This window comes from Patagioenas fasciata, chromosome Z (assembly GCF_037038585.1).
Source record: "Patagioenas fasciata isolate bPatFas1 chromosome Z, bPatFas1.hap1, whole genome shotgun sequence".
NCBI classification, from domain to species: Eukaryota; Metazoa; Chordata; class Aves; order Columbiformes; family Columbidae; genus Patagioenas; species Patagioenas fasciata.
In genome coordinates, this window is record NC_092560.1 from 58,138,262 (window position 1) to 58,155,540 (window position 17,279).

The 17,279-nt window shown below is 41.0% G+C and overlaps 1 protein-coding gene across 3 annotated transcripts in view; it reads left to right on the plus strand.

The window, feature by feature from the left end:
- ANKRD55 (ankyrin repeat domain 55) overlaps positions 1-17,279 on the plus strand; it is a 68,312-nt gene that overhangs the window by 16,792 nt on the left and 34,241 nt on the right. For all 3 annotated transcript variants that reach the window (XM_071801847.1, XM_071801848.1, XM_071801849.1), the window contains exons 4-6: positions 2,074-2,183; positions 5,433-5,493; positions 10,105-10,233. In XM_071801847.1, the coding sequence (XP_071657948.1) occupies positions 2,074-2,183; positions 5,433-5,493; positions 10,105-10,233 (300 nt within the window). The remainder of the gene's footprint in view (positions 1-2,073; positions 2,184-5,432; positions 5,494-10,104; positions 10,234-17,279) is intronic.

Here is a 17,279-nt window from a genome sequence, read left to right on the forward strand (position 1 = left end):
TTGGGCAAGGAGGATGGAAAGATAGACGTATTGAAGGGAGTAAATACGCAGATCAAATAAGATTTCTCTTTATACTGCAGAGAGGAAAAAAAAAAAAAAAGAGTACAAAACATTTGGTTCCAGACAACAGTGAAACTATAAACTTCACTATAATGCAAAGCTGGAAACAATGACTATTAGGAAAGGACCAGGACTCCTTTACTTTCAGGGAGTCCTTCCTCTTCTGGGTTGGAAAATCAGTGGTCAGTGTGGAGTTCTAACTGGATCCAGGGTCCTCTGTGTGGTTTCAAGAAAGCTGCTTTTTTCTGTGCACTGGAAAGTCCCTTCTTGTTCCTAACATGCAGATTAACTTCTCTGCTCTCACTGTCAGCATCAGACCTCCATTGAGGGCATTCCTATCTCAACTCCTGGTGGTCAGCAGACATATTTTCCTGCACACCACATGAGCTGGGCCTTGGGTGGCCAGGTTAAGAACTTAAGCTCAAGGTGCTGCACGTGCCAGTGCAGATACTCAGATAATAAACAATCCAATCCCCCAGTCAACCCACAGACAAGTGACAGCAGGGGCAGACAACCCACCGAGAAGTTTGGGAAAGGGGATGTGGTCTCTGTCTGAAGCACACAAGGATGCTCCTTAGCCTTCTACTCCTCACTGGGAGGAAATCAGGAATCAGAGAGAGGATGGGGACCAACTTCATTGGACAGAGGGGTTGGTCATGGGCTTCTGTTATTAGTTGGGTAGAAAGGAGGAAGGAATGTTCATCCATGCTCTGTAGTATACCACTGGATGACTGCCAAATCATTTAAGCAGATATTGTGGCAACCTAATTAATCGCATCCCTTCCATCTAGTTTCTTCCTGCACATTCAGGACAAAAACAATGCTTCTGCTCAGCTACATGATATTTAGCCAGAAAATAAGAGTAGAAAATAGCAAAACAGGCGGTCTTATTCAGTGCAAGGAGCATGCCCCACTTACTTGAGAATAAACATTTCATCTGCCAGATATTTCAAAAAAAATCCCATAATTAGTGTCATGATCCTTTTTTCCTTCCTCTTTTCCCAGAGGGCAAAAAGTACTATTTGGGAAAAAAAAAAAAAAAGGCAATTACTGGAAAAGATTTAAACCACCCAGGCTTTGAAGTTTCCATTTCTGTTTCTGTTTCTGTGGCGGTTCTAATCAGAGATCTAGAGAGCATTTAGCTGCAATGTCTGCCCAGAGAATTGAATTCAGTAGAGCTCCACAGTCACAATCACAAGCAGAACTCAGTGGTCGTGTACTTCCACTGGGAGCAGTAACAGCCATGTTCTGGCTCCATAATTTCACAGCTTTTCCCTATAAATGCTGGTAATGCCAACCCAACACAGCTCATACAGAAGGGAACAGTCTTTACTGATTGTCTGTGGAGGTCTGAACAAAGCAAACACATGGTTGATTTTCCTGGGACTTAAGTACACACTGAAAGAGTTATGTAGTCACAAACAGATTGTTTACTTGCTTTTTTGTTGAGGTGATCAATAGAAGGTTTTAGTCCAAAAACTGATTCATCCCATCTGTTTGGGTGCTGTTTTCAACCTAATGTTGTCACTAGTTCAAATTTCTGCAACGATATTTATAAGACCACACTCTAATGATTTCTAGTATTGATTTGCCATTCCTGCTAAAATCTCGTAAAGGAAATGAGATTAAGTGCTCACCTCCTTGGTTAAACCTAGCATAATTAAATCCACCTGCAGGAATATGTGTAGCATTTGCTGGTGATACAGGAATTTGCAGGATTTTTATCACTTTTTGCTCAGTTAGTACTTGTGACATCTGCAGGCAAAAAAAAAAAAAAAAGGCAGTGTAAATAAAACACCTTATCACAGGAATGACTGGACAAGCTAGTCTGAGACTCAGACTCCAAAGCAGAACTGCTCTCAGTGCTGAGAGATCTCTATTGGGGAAACAAAAGACCAGTTCTTTCACTGGCAGAAACAGCTACAGTCATACACGCAGATACCAGAACCACCAAGCAAAGACCTGGCCTGGTGTATTTCACTTTCCTCTGACATGCTCTGATTTCTCTTTTAGGGCTGGCTGGAAGGCTGTGTCAGCCTGCTCAGAAATGGTGCTAAGCAGAACATACCCGACAAAAACGGGAGGTTGCCACTACACGCTGCTACTGCAGAGCCCGACGTGAGGTATGTCCCGGGTTATGGCAGTGTTTGCTGGCTAAATCTCAACAGGCAGCCACCAACAAGTTACCCAGCCCAGAGGCAGGGAAGGTTAGCTGGAACAGTTGCACTTATGACCTGCTCCTTTGTTTAGTGGTTATCAGAAAGCAGGTAGAGAGAAGGAAAAGCATTGTACAGCACTTGTGTAACAGAGATATATGGCCAAGTAAGGCAAAGAACCTAGTTTAAGATCACAAAAGCAAGAGGAAAAAAAATATATATATAAATATGTAATATATATATATATATTTAAAAAAATGGGGTTGAAGCTCTGGGTTTCCCTTGTCCAATTACCTTTCTGCCATGTCCACACAAGAAACATTACAAGAAGCTCCTTCTCTGGAACATGCCTCCAGGTAGCATGGCAAATGTGAGGAAAGTTTTGACAGTCCCTCTGAGAGCCCCTTCTGTAAAGGAGAAGCTGAGGTTTGGTGGACTGGCTCATTTTTAACTCCTCTTACTGAAGGTAGCGTAACAACTACAGAGTGTATTCACAAGAAGTGTTAAGAAAGATCCTCTTTGTCTCATTCCAGCCTGTGATATCAGGAAGGTTTAATAAATCACAATTTGTACATCTGAATAAATTTACTCAAAACCTCTCCTAAGTAAATAGTGTCTGAAGGATAGGAAGACTAATATTAGAGACAAGTAAACAGTCAGTACAAATTCAAAATGCTCTTGTGACTTAACCACCGAGTCTATGGTTTTGCTGCTGTCACCATGCAAGGCCAATCCAGACCTCTGTGTATTTCTTCTGCTCTTGCTTTCCAGCCTTTTTTAACAGCTTTATTCATTTTCCACATTATCACTGTTTCTCATGCATCATTTGGAGAGAATAGTTTGAGGTTTCTGAAAAAGTACGGGTCACTATCATTAAACAAAGCCTCCACAGAAAGAAGACAATGTTTGTACAACCCTGCACATGCTGCTACTTGAAAGGGAATAGTAATCTACTTTACCAGCAGCACACAGGGTTCTCTGAACATTTTTCACATTCTCCATGGGTACAAGCAGACCTTTGCTCTGCACAGGAGTCTACCAGTTGCTCAGTTCCTTCTCCTCTGTCTTGTCACTGGATTTGCCCCATGCCCAGAAGACATGCCTGGAACACTGAGGGGTGGCTTTTCCACCACTGCCATTGTCACTCTCTTGAATCCCTTGTTGTTGCCAAAAGGGAATATGCAGTGGCCAACTACGAAATGCTTTTTCAACCAAGTCTGGAAGTTGGCAGCCCACTGCTCCAATTCCATGTGCTGCAGGCAGTACATGAACCACATGGAAAGACAGAGAGTGATCAGCCAATTAATGTATTGATTTGATAAATTGTTTCTGTGTTTCAGTGCATTCTGTAGAGCCTAAGAGGAAAGGTGGAAAGAGAATCCACGGACTTCCTGAACTCTGCCTTTAAGAGCAGATATCTGAGAAATCTCAGCTACATGGCTGAATATCTATGTATCTGAGTGGTAACACTGATGCTGCCGTAATAGCATGAGGATATAGTTTGTTGTTGGCAGAGGTTTTACACTTAAGAATGAGATTTCCTTCACATACACTGGTTTCATTTATTATATCTGGGGTTAAACTACAGAACCACATGTGAGCTTATAAAACTGTGATAAGTGGGTTTTGCAAGCATATTATAGTTATCTCGCTTCCTTTCTTCTCACTAGTCCGTTTTTATCCAGACCTGTTTTCAGATTTCTGGATTCTGAGTCATTGTGCCAGATGACCACAAAATGCCTCCTCCCTTTTACAAATTTTTACCGAACTAATCACAGCAATCCTGAAATGCCATTCTTTTCAGAGTTCCTGCAGTATGATTCCATAATGCCATTGGTTGTGTGATTCAGAAAAGGAAGTGCAACACTCCTTTTCTACAAGTGTTTGTACCCATATACAAACAGTTTTGAAGTTCTAGCAGAGGACTGGGATACAAACAGTCTTCACTCCTTAGAGATGCTCTAGTTAGAAAAAAAAGATATTTGGACTTGTGGCACCTGAAGACGGTGTTACCAACAGATAAGCTTTTTCACCCAGAGAATTGCCCAAAACATCCATAAGCAGCTGTAAATGTCATCCTTTGAATAATTTACATTATGTACTTGTATATTACAGGGAGGGGTGGGGCGAAGAACAAATTTGTTGTGCAACATTCTCTGCTTGATCTGATCCACACACCTGAGCACAGGTCAATCCAGAAAACATAGTGGAAGTTGTTGAAGATTGTCCTGGTGAAAAATACCAAAATATTTTCATTCCATTTCCTATGCAAGGAAACAGATGTATGGTTTTATACATTTTTATGCATTATCTGCATATTTATCGAGTTTCCCCCTTGACACTTCATACTCTTTTAATTTCCTTGCAAAATAGCATGTCTTTTAAATGACCAGGCTTTGAAGGTTTCTAACAAATTCACACCTTCAGATGAGCCATAGATATGCATTACGATCTTATCTAGGGATCTACTAAAGATGTATCTTTCATTTTGCTCGAATCATAAGAACTTTACATCCATGTTACAATCTATGCTATTTGGCCCATGATAAGATGGTCCTTGTCATTTCCAGGGTCCAGCCGTGTACAGTATCCAAACATTTAGCATTCTACTATAAAACACAACCATCTTTACCAAAACTTCAGTGATTTCAGAACACCTTCATAGGAAGCCAAAAGGAAAAGAAAAACAAAATCCAGTGTTAAAAATATTACTGCACTTGAATAATATTTCATGTAACTATTTCATTGTAACTGTTCCCTCCACCAGAGGGGAGTGTTTGTAGCCTGATACTCTATAAAATGTGAACCAGTGTATTGCTGCCAAGAGTTGAGAGTGAAAAATCATTTAAGAAACTGGACGTTAGCATTTCCGTTTGTTTCAAACTTTATAAAATAATAATAGGATTACAATGAATTACTAAGCTACCAAAAACCGCATACATGAATAGTATTACACACTCTGATTCTAGCCTGGCAATCAGCACAAGAATTCTTCCTAGTGGATCTACTCTTAATTCTTAGCACTAAACTTCTGATGTTACAGTAAGCTATGAAGCCTCTTCTAGTATGACCAACCTCCAACCTAAGATTCTGACCTGTGCCCGTCACTAATACTGATTTTTCTTGAAGTTGCATGTTTCGTTTCTCAGAAAAAAATGTCAAATTTTCAGGTTTAGTCAGGAATACAGCACACTGATTATGTCATTGCTTCCACAGGCTTCTGAACGTGCTCCTGCAGAAGTCAAATCTTAGTGAAATTAATCATCAGGACAATGAGGTGAGTGATCTTGTGCTGCAAGTCACAGTCCCAGTCTCTAGGGTCATACAAGTCATGCTATTCAGAACGAGTCCACTGTACTCTCAATTTTATGATGACACTATGCACCGGTCAAAGATTTCTATAATGCTTTTGCTGTACTCTGCAAAGCATTGTTTCATTTTTCATACTACATGCGATTAACTTTTAGGCTAATAAACCTTCTCCATATACTACCAGTTCTGAGGTACCTTGAATCAGTCACTTAACTTACTTGCCAAGCCATTAATTGCTTTTGATTCTTCTGAAGCTAGACCTTAATCAAGCATCCCATCATTAAAGTACTAACTGTTTTCAGGAAGAAATGTAAGAAATTTGGTATTACACAGAACAGGCATAGAGCTACAAAAATCTATGCTACCCTGTGATCGCTAAGGAATTGAGCCCTGCCACCACAGTGTTGTTAATTTTCCCTCTTCCCATGAATCTCCTTTATCCACTGAATCGTTTACAAACCATGTTCACAACAACCTAAACCAGACATATGTCTTGTCTTGGTGTCAAATTATGTGGCTAATGAATTGCCTGGATCCATGGATCATAATTTCAAGCAGTAATGTTTTTCTGTAATGCTTTGCTACCTGCAATTTGGAACTTTTATTCCAGCTCACTGTCATTTGCTACTGGGAAGATATTTGTTGAAGTGTCTGTACAAAGTCCTGAATATTTATGTTTTATTAAAAAGATGTGGATCCTCACGGATGATTGCAACTAATAGAGCTGCTCTCTTGGCATAAGTGAAACACTTCAGTTTGCCCATCTTACACTTGAGAAAAACACTCTGATGAATGCATGAACATGTCAACAGTAAGAAAAACATCTGGAGGTTTCATAGTTTCCACAACTGTGGGTTTACTTATGAAGCCTGTGAGATGACAATGCAAAGAAAAATTCCCTGAAAAACCTCCAATCTGGGTAAAACAAGTGTCACACTATATGTTCCAGAGGCATGTCTTGTTTGTTTGTTTACTCCGCTACTACTCCTTAGTTTTTATAAATGCAAAATTGTTTGGCTGTCTCACCTTTAATATTGTATTCTACCGCATCCTCAGCTTTGACAGTTCTGATACCACTCTCATGCTTCCTCTCACAAAGAGCAGTCTATCTACCATCTGCAGATGCCACTCAAGGGTGGTACCACCACACACAAACCAGAAGGGTAGGGGTCACACAGCCATTGCCCACTGCAGTGGGCCCAGAGATGTGAGCTGCTGCCGCAACCAGCTCAATGCTCTTTGCTCAGTTGGGTGCTCCGAAAGGACATGTGGAATGTACAATATATTACAAAAGAAATAGAGAACAGAACAGGAAACAGCATTATGGTCTCTCTAAATCCTTGGTACACCCGCATCTGGAGTGCCAGATGCAAGCGTAATTTGAAAAAGGATATACAAGAAAAGTAACAGAAAAGGACTATAAACACACTAATAGTTACAGACTAGCTTCCCTCCATGGGCAGGCTAACAACTAGAACAAGCTGACTACAATGGGACTTTCCGCTTGGCAACGGTGCCAGAAGGATAATATAATACAAGTCCATGGCATCATAAATTGCATTGAGAAGATAAAAAGAGAATTATTATTATTAACAGTTTTTTACATCTAAATTAATGGGGACAGCTACAGAAATTATCAGGCAGCATTTTTAAAGAAAACTGAAATAATTACTTTTTCAGAAAATGCATCATTACCCTTTGGAGGTGTGGATATCATAGGAAGTCTTCAGCCTGATTATCAAACGTTAGGTGATAATATATCATCAAGCCTTGTTTCTTGTATTTTCTCCCTAAGCGTCTGCTGCTGACCTGTCTGATCTGTGTTCCTGTACTAAAGAGATTTCTGATCCCTACACACAGTTCTCACACTCTTACATTACAGCTGACTCTGCTAGTTACCACAGTAAAAACAGAGAAAAAGTTCATTTTTCAAGGATTTTTGCCTGTATAAACAGACCAAAAGGGAACAACAGAAAGCTGGCCTGCTACACTGTGGCTTCTCCTCTTTCAGTGACTTTTCCTGCTGTCCAGGACTAGGCATGAGGACCCATTTCCCAGCTGGAAATCACTTTAGTGAAGCCTCACTTCACAGCACTCACAGATATTGAGTGTCCATCAACAGTATTAAGTCCATTGTGTCAAAACCTTGGTCCACTGACGTCAATGGCAGAGCTCCCATTAATTTCAGTCAGGTCAGGATATTACTCTCATTTTTCATTTTACAAAACCAAAACCCCCATGATTAAGCTTTGCAAACCCTAACTAAAAACAAAACTGCTCTTGTTCAACTACTCTATTTTGTCCTCACCTATACTGAAGCCATCTGAGCACTTGAAGAGCCTTATAATATACCTGATGAGTGAGAGAAATTAATGTTAGGGTATTCAAGCTTTTATTTAGAAAAGAATTCCTAACAGCGTCCGCTATGAATGCACTGATAAGTTGTCTGCATTCATGTTTTATAGCTTTGTTGTCAATTTGGCTTTAGGGGGTTCTATGTCAAGTTTTAATTTATTTTCCATTCTACACTTTTTGCTTTTTATCATTTCAGAAACCAGACAAGACCCTTGAAATGCATTTTCCCTAAGAAGAGTTCATAGGATCATAGAATGTCCTGAGATAGGAGAGACCCACAAGGATCATTGAGTCCAACTCATGTCCCTGCTTAGGACAACCCCAAAATTCACACCATGTGTCTGAGGGCATTGTCCAGTCTCTTCTTGAACACTGTCAGGCCTGGAGCTGTGACACCTCCCTGGGGAGCCTGTTCACCACCCTCTGGGGGAAAAACGTTTTCCCTATGTCCAACCTAAACCTCCCCTGGCACATCTTCCTGCCATGCCCTTGGATTCTGTTGTTGGTCACTGAAGAGACCAGCTCCTGCCCCTCCTCCTGCCCTTGTGAGGAAGCTGTAACCGCCATGAGTTCTCCCCTCAGTCTCTTTTCCTGGCTTAACAAACCAAGTGACTTTGGCCACTCCTCATATGGCTTCCCCTCCAAACTCTTCACCAAATTTGTAGCCCTCTTCTGGACACTCTCCAGTAGCTTTATACCTTTTTTATCCTGTGGCACCCAGAACTGCACACAGTGCTCCAGGTGAAGCCGCACCAGTGCAGAGCAGAGCGGGACAATCACCTCCCTGCCCGGCTGGCAAAGCTGTGCTGGATGCACCCAGGACACAGTTGCCCTCTTGGCTGCCAGGGCACACTGTTGGCTTGTGTTCAACTTGCCATTGGCCAGAACCCCCAGATCCCTCTCCGATAGTCAGAAAGCAACCACCTGCTCAAAGCAAAATGTAGTATCTGAGCAACACTAGCAATTTTTAAGATATACACTCAATTAGTAACTTGATACAGAAAATCTCTAGTATTATGGATGTAAAGTAAAATATAGGTGTGTATAACAATGTTGATGAAGATGCAAATACAGGTCATGAATTCCTTGATCCACCAAGGTAGACTGAACACTGCTAAGACGGAATGAAAATGAAGGTCAGTAGTTTACCATTGGCTTTGTTTTCTCCCTAAACAGTAAATATTGACATTTATATTGTGACTTTTTTGTTGACATCACTTGGCCAGTTCCTTAGCTTGCTGATTATTGCCAGCTAGAATACTAACTTACATTTATTTTGGATCAAAGATAAGACCTAAAATAAACATCACAATGTGTCATGTTAAAGTACCAGTCTAAAACAGGCTTTTCTTACAGGACCCAAACTGAGCAGTGAGGGAGCATCCTCCAGCTGTTGTGGTTGTGACCACGCATTACTTATAATGTGTACCAAAAAAGCATTTTTATTTGTATCCATTTTCTGCAATAACTCCAAAAAGTTGATTGTTTGATTCACCGTTATGACTTCACTAATGCAGAAGCTGTTACTAATTACTTCAACCCAACAGGGAGAGGGAAGAGTCACTGAATCATAGAATCATAGAATTATTTTGGTTGGAAGAGATCCTTAAAATCATCAAGTCCAACCATAACTCGGTCACTAAACCATGTCCCTAAGAACCTCATCTACATGTCTTTTAAACACCTCCAGGGATGGTGACTCCACCACTTTGGTGGACAGCCTGTTTCACTGTTTCACAGCCTCTTCTGTAAAGAATTTTTTCCTAATATCCAATGTAAACCTCCCTGGGCACAACTTGAGGCCATTTTCTCTCATCGTCTCACTTGCTGCTGGGCAGAAGAGACCAACACCCTCCATGCTACAACTTCCTTTCAGGTAGCTGTAGACAGTGATAATGTCTCCCCTCCTTTTCTCCAGGCTAAACAGCCCCAGTTCTCTCAACTGCTCCTTGTCATCTTGTGCTCCAGGCCCATCACCAGCTTCGTCACCCTCCTCTGCACTCTCTCCAGCACCTCAATGTCCTTCTTATGATGAGGGGCCCAAAACTGAACACAGGATTCGAGGTGGGGCCTCATCAGTGCCGAGTACAGGGGGATGGTCACTGCCCTAGTCATGCTGGCCACACTACTCATTATTTCAGACAGTCTAGCTTATCTGCAGTGACTTGAAGGTTGCTCCTGTGAGTGATGACTATTTGCTCTTTGGGTTTGTGGCTTTCAGGGAATGACTTCGCTCCACTGGGCTGCATTCCACAACAGACCCCAGCACACCCAGACTCTGCTGCACAGGGGAGCAGACCTGACACTGGTGGACAGAGACTTCAAAACAGCTCTGCACTGGGCAGTACAGGTGAGCCATGGCCACAGGTTCACCAGGCAGTTGCTTGAGCTGAGCTGGCTGTTGTGGTGTCCTACACACTCCAAAAGCAATTATTTTGGCTGTGAAATGGAAAAAATGGGTGCTAGGATTGTCCATTAACAGCCCTAGCATTTTGCCAGTGGGCAGTGATCAAGGATCTAACATCTTCTTTGGAGAGCAAGGCATACTTAAAACAGGCTCAGCATTGTTGCCCTAAATAAAGTTACAATTTATCTCACCGGGACTTCGTGCAGGCTTCATGTTGAATTAATGCTTAAATTTTTGCATTAAATCAGGGTTGCAGAAATCAGTGGCTCAAATAGTCAAAAGCCAAAGGCCTTTGGGAGTAAAATAGTGTACACACAAGTTAAAACATACTTAAACAGCTACACTTGTGGAATAATAAGCTGAAGGGTTGAGACCCTACTTCTCTGAAGATTAGGGAAGACAAGGAGCCAATCACATCTCTTGTTGAGCTGTATGTTCTTGTCTTCTAGGGGAAAAAAAAAATAATAATTGCTAAAAGTTATTCAGGCAATCATTAGAGAAGAAAAAAAACACAGAGGTTTAATGTGGCATTAAACACTGTATTATGCAATTACATCAGTAATGCAGAAACTTTACTTTAGAAAACTTCCTAGATGAAATTAAATAAATATATTTTTCCCTGCGCACCTGCCATAGCAAGTTCAAAAGTTCATATCAATGTTCAAAACACCTGCACATCAGATAAGCAGAAATAGAACTTGTGCAAAAATCCAGTAACATTTTCACAGAATCACAGAATGTGAGGGATTGGAAGGGACCTTGAAAGATCATCTAGTCCAATCTCCCTGCCGGAGCAGGAACACCCAGATGAGGTTACACAGGGAGGCATCCAGGCAGGTTTTGAATTTTCCTACAACAATAAAGTATTTGCATCCTCACCTTTGGTCTAAGTTCACTCATCTTAAAAGAATGTATCAGCAAAGAAATTTAAAAGCTCTGAACTGCCACATACTATATTTGTAAATGAGTAAGGACATCTAGAACAAATAATGCTTCTTTCAACCACAGCCTCCCACAGACGATTCATATACAATAGGCTTGACTTTTGTTTTTTCTGAAGGAGAGGTGTATTTTGGCCTATGCTACTGGTATTATTTCAACATCAGTTTGTTTTTCTTTAACCCTAATCACTCTGAAATTGAGCTACATCCTTTGCTATTTTGCCTTAGGAGGCTAAATGTATCTCATATAAAACCTGTTGTGCATTTTTATTAGGCTTATGCTAATGCAGTCTGCTTCTAGTGGGAAACATCTGAGAGAGATCCATCATGCAAGATCAGAGCTCTGGGAACAAGCTGTCTCTCAAACAGAAGGACAAAAAATAATTTCCTTCAAATCAGGACCCTCAGAGGTCCCCTTATATCTTAATATTTCCCTGGTTCTCTATTTTGTAAATTTTATTATGTAATTCCACCATAAACTCCCACCTCTACCCTTCTCTCATGAATATGCAGAATAACTCTTGAGAAAGAGGGAAATTAAAATTGCACAAAACCAACTTGGCCTCAGGTGGAGGCAAATCACAAGTCCCTCTTCTTTCTCCTTTTAAGCTGCACCCAAAAAACAGAGGAAAAATGTGCAGGATGACTCCCTTTTTTCTTTTTCAGAGATACCTGCTATAAAGCATTGTAAATTGCTTCTTCCATCCACATACTTCTCCATATTCTAGATCCAGAAGGGGTAGCTGAAATACCAGAGCATATAACAGATCTTTTAATATTTCTCTTACTCAAGCTTGGCCAAGAAAAAACACTTTCAGTCAGTGCTCTCTGGTGCCCTGTTAGGTCTGGGAGAAATAGCCACTGTAGACAAGCATGACTTTCTCTGCTATGACAGAGAGCAGAACAACAGCTCTGATAGTTGGGGTTATCATTATGTTTAATAGCCTCTCCCGCGGCTGCTGGAAAGGGAATATTTTTCCTTTAAGAATTGTATTAATATCTTCAGAGCACAAGATTCTCACAGAGCTCAGGCAGTACCAGCTGCAGTGGTTGTTTTTGGCTAGATAGGGCCCTGTGTTTACTTTCATTTTAAAAAAAATGCAGCAGGGGAAGACCAGGCACTGTGCAGAAACTTGTTTCACAAGCAGCAGGAAAAAGGAGATTTGGCCACACTACACTGAAACACAGTGCAAGACTACATAAAAACCATTGCCCACCACTCAAAACCAAATTATCTAGCATGTTTCATACAAAATAATTGTTCCACACTGGCTGTTTCAAAGACAATGTATTTGGCACTTGGTCTCACATCAGACAAACAGTGGCTGTGGAGTCCCAGGCTGTGTAACTGCATAGACCTTGCCCACAACAAGGTCTGCTCTATTGAAAAGCTCAAGTCTCCTGCAGCTTAAATTCACTCCTTCAGTGCAAATGTGTTACACCAGTGTCAAAAACACAGATTACTCTGGTTTGAAATGAGAATATCTCATACCACAGTTTTTACACATGCAATATTTTTAAGAGTGGTTGCAGATAAGGCTATACTAGAAGTGTCTCAGGAGGTATTTCTTTCCGTTCGTTCCAGACAGCAATAATTGTTGTAATGAAAAGGAAACACAGCTCTGTAATGAAAAACTGTTAACTGATACTGGAACAAAGTGAAAAGCCATTCTAACGGTCCTAGATACTGGCATCACTGAAATCCCAGTAAAATCTAGTATATACTATACAGGATACACTATCTTAGAACATACTACTGTATCATAATAGTATTAGTAGTACTTTGGAAATAGCCTGGGAGTATGCTTGCATTGCCTTGCCAGTTGTCATGATTTTTATCAGAGGTTTCTTTGTCTCTTTCTTAAAACTCTGGCTCCCTAAGTCATATGATTATATTAAAATATCAGCTTTAATTTAAAGAATAAACATACAATCAAAGAATTCTTCTCAAGAGAAGAAATGCTAACCTCTAGGTATAAAACGAAGCCAACTAAAAAGAAGCCATTGAAAATAATATTCTGCCATGTGGACCTGCACTTACAATTTTTTTATAGGCTGATTTGGAGTGTGAAGATTTTAAAAATTATGAGCCTGCATATTTGCTACATAGCAACAATGCAATTATTTCATTCCTCTGTTTCCTGAGAGCAGAACAAAATGCCTGTATATTTTAAACACGTTGTAAAAGTCAAGCACAGCCAACTCTTCATTTGTGTTTGGCTGAGCATGCGTGGCAGCCTTTCTGCAATTACTTGGAAGGTAAGAGCACAGTCAGATTTGAGGATGTCAAGGAACAAATCTCTCTGTTGCTGCAGGGGATCTGGAGGACACAGCTGGCCATCAGCCAGGGCAGAGGAAGGGGACCAGGGAGGGAGCACCAGCTTGGGGCCAGGGTCTGTCCTGAGGGATCACACGCTCCTTCTCTCTGCCCACCACCCTGTGGTTTTTTTCTGTGGGCTGCCTATGGCGGAAGAAGTCAGAAACTCCAAAGACTTCTTAAAACCTAGTGGATGTTTCTCTGTGGCAGACATGCTTGTTGTTGGATTAGGCCAGATAAGGTGCATTTTCTAGGCACAGTTCACCGTCTGGTTGGTTTCAGGCAGATTTCTTTCACTGCAAAATCGTACTTTTTTTTCCTTGTTTCATGCAGTTTTCTAGAGATGACTAAAAGCAAGAGACTAGTGATTTCTTTTCTTATGTCACTAAGCTTTAAAGATAATTTTGACTGTTAGCAAACAAATGCAAACCAGATTCAATTTGCATTTTAAGTGTGCCCTTAAGAAATCCCTTTCGTGTTTAAACATTCCAGCAAAGGTACAGCTGTTGCTCATGGAGGCTGGAACATTGCATAGCAGCAGAAGTCTACAGAGTGGGCAGTCAGGTTGGAAAATGAGGAGGAAGAGAGATTGTAAATAGTTTTGAGTAAGAAATAAACTTGCTCCAGTACCATCAGCAGCTTTTTCCAAAAAGTGCCCAAAACATTCGGGACAATGTCTGCAACAGCAAATTAAATGTGCTTGTGTCTTGGCTCTGGCACCAAGGCCAACTATCACATGACACCCTGTGTCCCTACAGCTATACTCTCTTGTTCTCTAAAACAGGGCAGTCATGCCGACCACTTATTGGGAATTGTTTGTGGTCCCTGCCAGCTCCTAAACTATGTCCAGGAACTGGACCCAAGCCAAAACCATGCCAAGGGGGATTTTAAAAATTTTACAGTACAGACAACTGAGTTTTGATGCTCATGGGTGATCTCTAGTGCTACTTAGGTTTTTTGTATAGATGTAAACTACTCCTCTACTTTCATTTATGCCAGTTTATAAGCCAAAGCTCTATTTTTTACTAGTATATGATACATCAGATACAATGTATCTGTACCACCAGATCATCAGAAAAACTGCCTTTACCTGAAATAATTGACCGTTAAAACTGTAAGTAAGTCCTTCAAGTATGAACATACCGTTGACAATGTAGCTATTCACATCAATCACGTCCAAGGAAATCAGTGGCAGAACTCCCACAGAGATTAGCAGGAGTTTGTCTCAGGCAAAAGATGTAGGTAAGAACAGGATAATTGCCTGCACAAGTACAGGCACTTCCAAGCACACGGTCTATGTTGAACTCCACAAGATGCCAGAACATGAGTAATGTACATGCGCAACAACTTCTGCACATCTGTAAATATCCTGATCTACTCTGTCCGGCAAAAAGTCACTGGAAGATAAATGTTTCCATTTCTCTGATAGTAGTAAAGAATAAATCCTTATTTTACTGTGGAATAAAAGATGACCTCTTTTTCAAAGCACATAAAGAGTTCATCTCAAGACATCAGTCTTTACAACAACATACTAGCAGGGGAAAGCTGCCAAGTAATTTTAGTCATAGCCATAGTAATTTACACAGTAAATCATATGCACTTATTATAGAAAGCTCCAAGTGAAAATAAATTCCAAAGGAGGCTTGGCTAGTATTTTAGGCAGTGTTTTGTTTGAGCAAAGAGAGGGTAAGAGAGTCAGGGACACAGGATAGCCATATAGGTATGCCTCCACGACTGCCTTTGTCATTTGGTAGCTTTTTCCAACATCCACTAAGGCTGCTGAGAGGATAAATAGTTTAAAATACCATGTCCTCTAGTTGTACCAGAGGCAGCAGTGCCCTGAGGACCACAGAACAAAGTATCCTGCACAACAACAATATGTTCCCTTTCCAAGAGTACCACAAAGCCAAGCCAAGCTGGGTCGCTCTGAGTCTGCAAGAGACACTGTCTCAGTGGGTGTCTGGGGCTGAAGCACGAGGGTTAGGAGAAGACAAATGAGCTTCTCTCTGAGCTGGCTGAGTCTCACCAATGTAACTGAAGCGGCGTCAGTAGAGTTGTTGTTAATTTATATTGGTTTGCCATCAGAAACACACCCTGTGAACTGCCTGGGCTGCATCCAGGCAACTTCTGGCAAAGTTTCCCTGGCAGGAGGAAAGCTGAAGATGGTGTTACGGATTGCTCCTTTCCTCAACACAGGGCCCAGTTGCCTCTGTCCCTGGAGGGCAGATAAACCACAGGGTGCTCCGCATTTTTGCGCTGATTCTCCACTGCCAACACAGCCATCTGGCAGCCGGAGCAAGTCAGCACCAGAGGCAGAGTTAACGTTTCCTCAGCTCTCTCCAGTCTGGGATACAGAGGGGAAACGCTGGAAGTCCTTAATAACAGGAGAAAGTTCACATGTGTGCAAAATCCTCCAGCAGTCCAAATTGCCAGCTTTATGGATGTTTCTCACTGCACTGTTTGCTGCAGATTAGAAGGAGCCAGATTATATCTGTGCTCTTGAATTCAGCATTGTCCATGTTTAAAACAGCAGAAACTGCACCTATGACAAGACAAGGATGTGTTGTTCTGATACAGCCTTAATATCTGATTCCAACCAAACATATCCTCACTGTTAATGCAACTTTATGTTTGTCTTGTTCTGATTCTAGGACAAAATTCTGAACTCAAGTTATAGTAAAGGTAATGAAATAATACACTGCCGTGGTGCTCTGAACATGACCATAAATGAAACTGCACTTCCGAGAAGTCAGTCTAATAAGGGACAAAATTGTACTGGAGGAACAGCTCAGTTTTGCCAGTATAACTCTAACTGAATGAGGGTCTTCTACCAGCAAAGACTTGAATCAAATGTCCAGACTTTTCAAGTCCCAACCAACAGAGCCATGTGGGAAAAGTCTGTGGAATATTACCAATGTAATAACCTCAACTTGTCCACAGACAAGTTATTTGTTCAAATTTTGCTATGGGTTGCTCAACAAATACTTGAAATGGCTCATGTTTCTTTATTTCAGTAAAAGAGATGTTACAGTCAATTTCATATTAAAATATGGTCTGTATGTATGTTTGTGAGGATAATAGGAAGGATAAAAGCGTTGGGAGACCAGTCAGTATATTGTAGCATAAAACTCAAACAGCACACAGTGATGCACAAAGACAGTTTCCAGGAGAAAGCCAGCATTACTGATGCAAATCTTATTAAAGCTATATCAATTTATGGTGCTTGTTTATAAAAGTAAGTTACCTTCTAGGGTAGTGCAATGGGAATAGTTCTTGCTTGTTGCTGCAGAAAGGAATGAAATACTGGTTAAAACGTCAAGCCATTCAGAGTAAGAGAAGGACTTCAAACAGAAAGTCAAACTTTGGATTCACAGGTGTGGAATTGAAAGAGGAAGGAATGCAGAAGAAGAGGAAACACACACAGCCCTAAAGTGCAATCTAATTATAAGAAGCAACATCAAGCACTGCTGGTGGGGAATTCCCATCCATCAAAGCTAGCTATAGATATAGGAAGGCTTTAAACTGCATGCTAATACAAAGAGATAGAAAACACAGGAGAAATAATACAACCTAACCATATGATCTCCAGAGGCATTCACTTGAAAGAAAAATACTTTGTCGGGATTTCCTGAAAGCAGTTAAGTGGTCCATAGCTTGTCCCTTTCTCCCTCCCACCTCTGCATTACTGGTAGTCACAAACCAGCTTAGCAGACTTATTTCACATTCCTTCT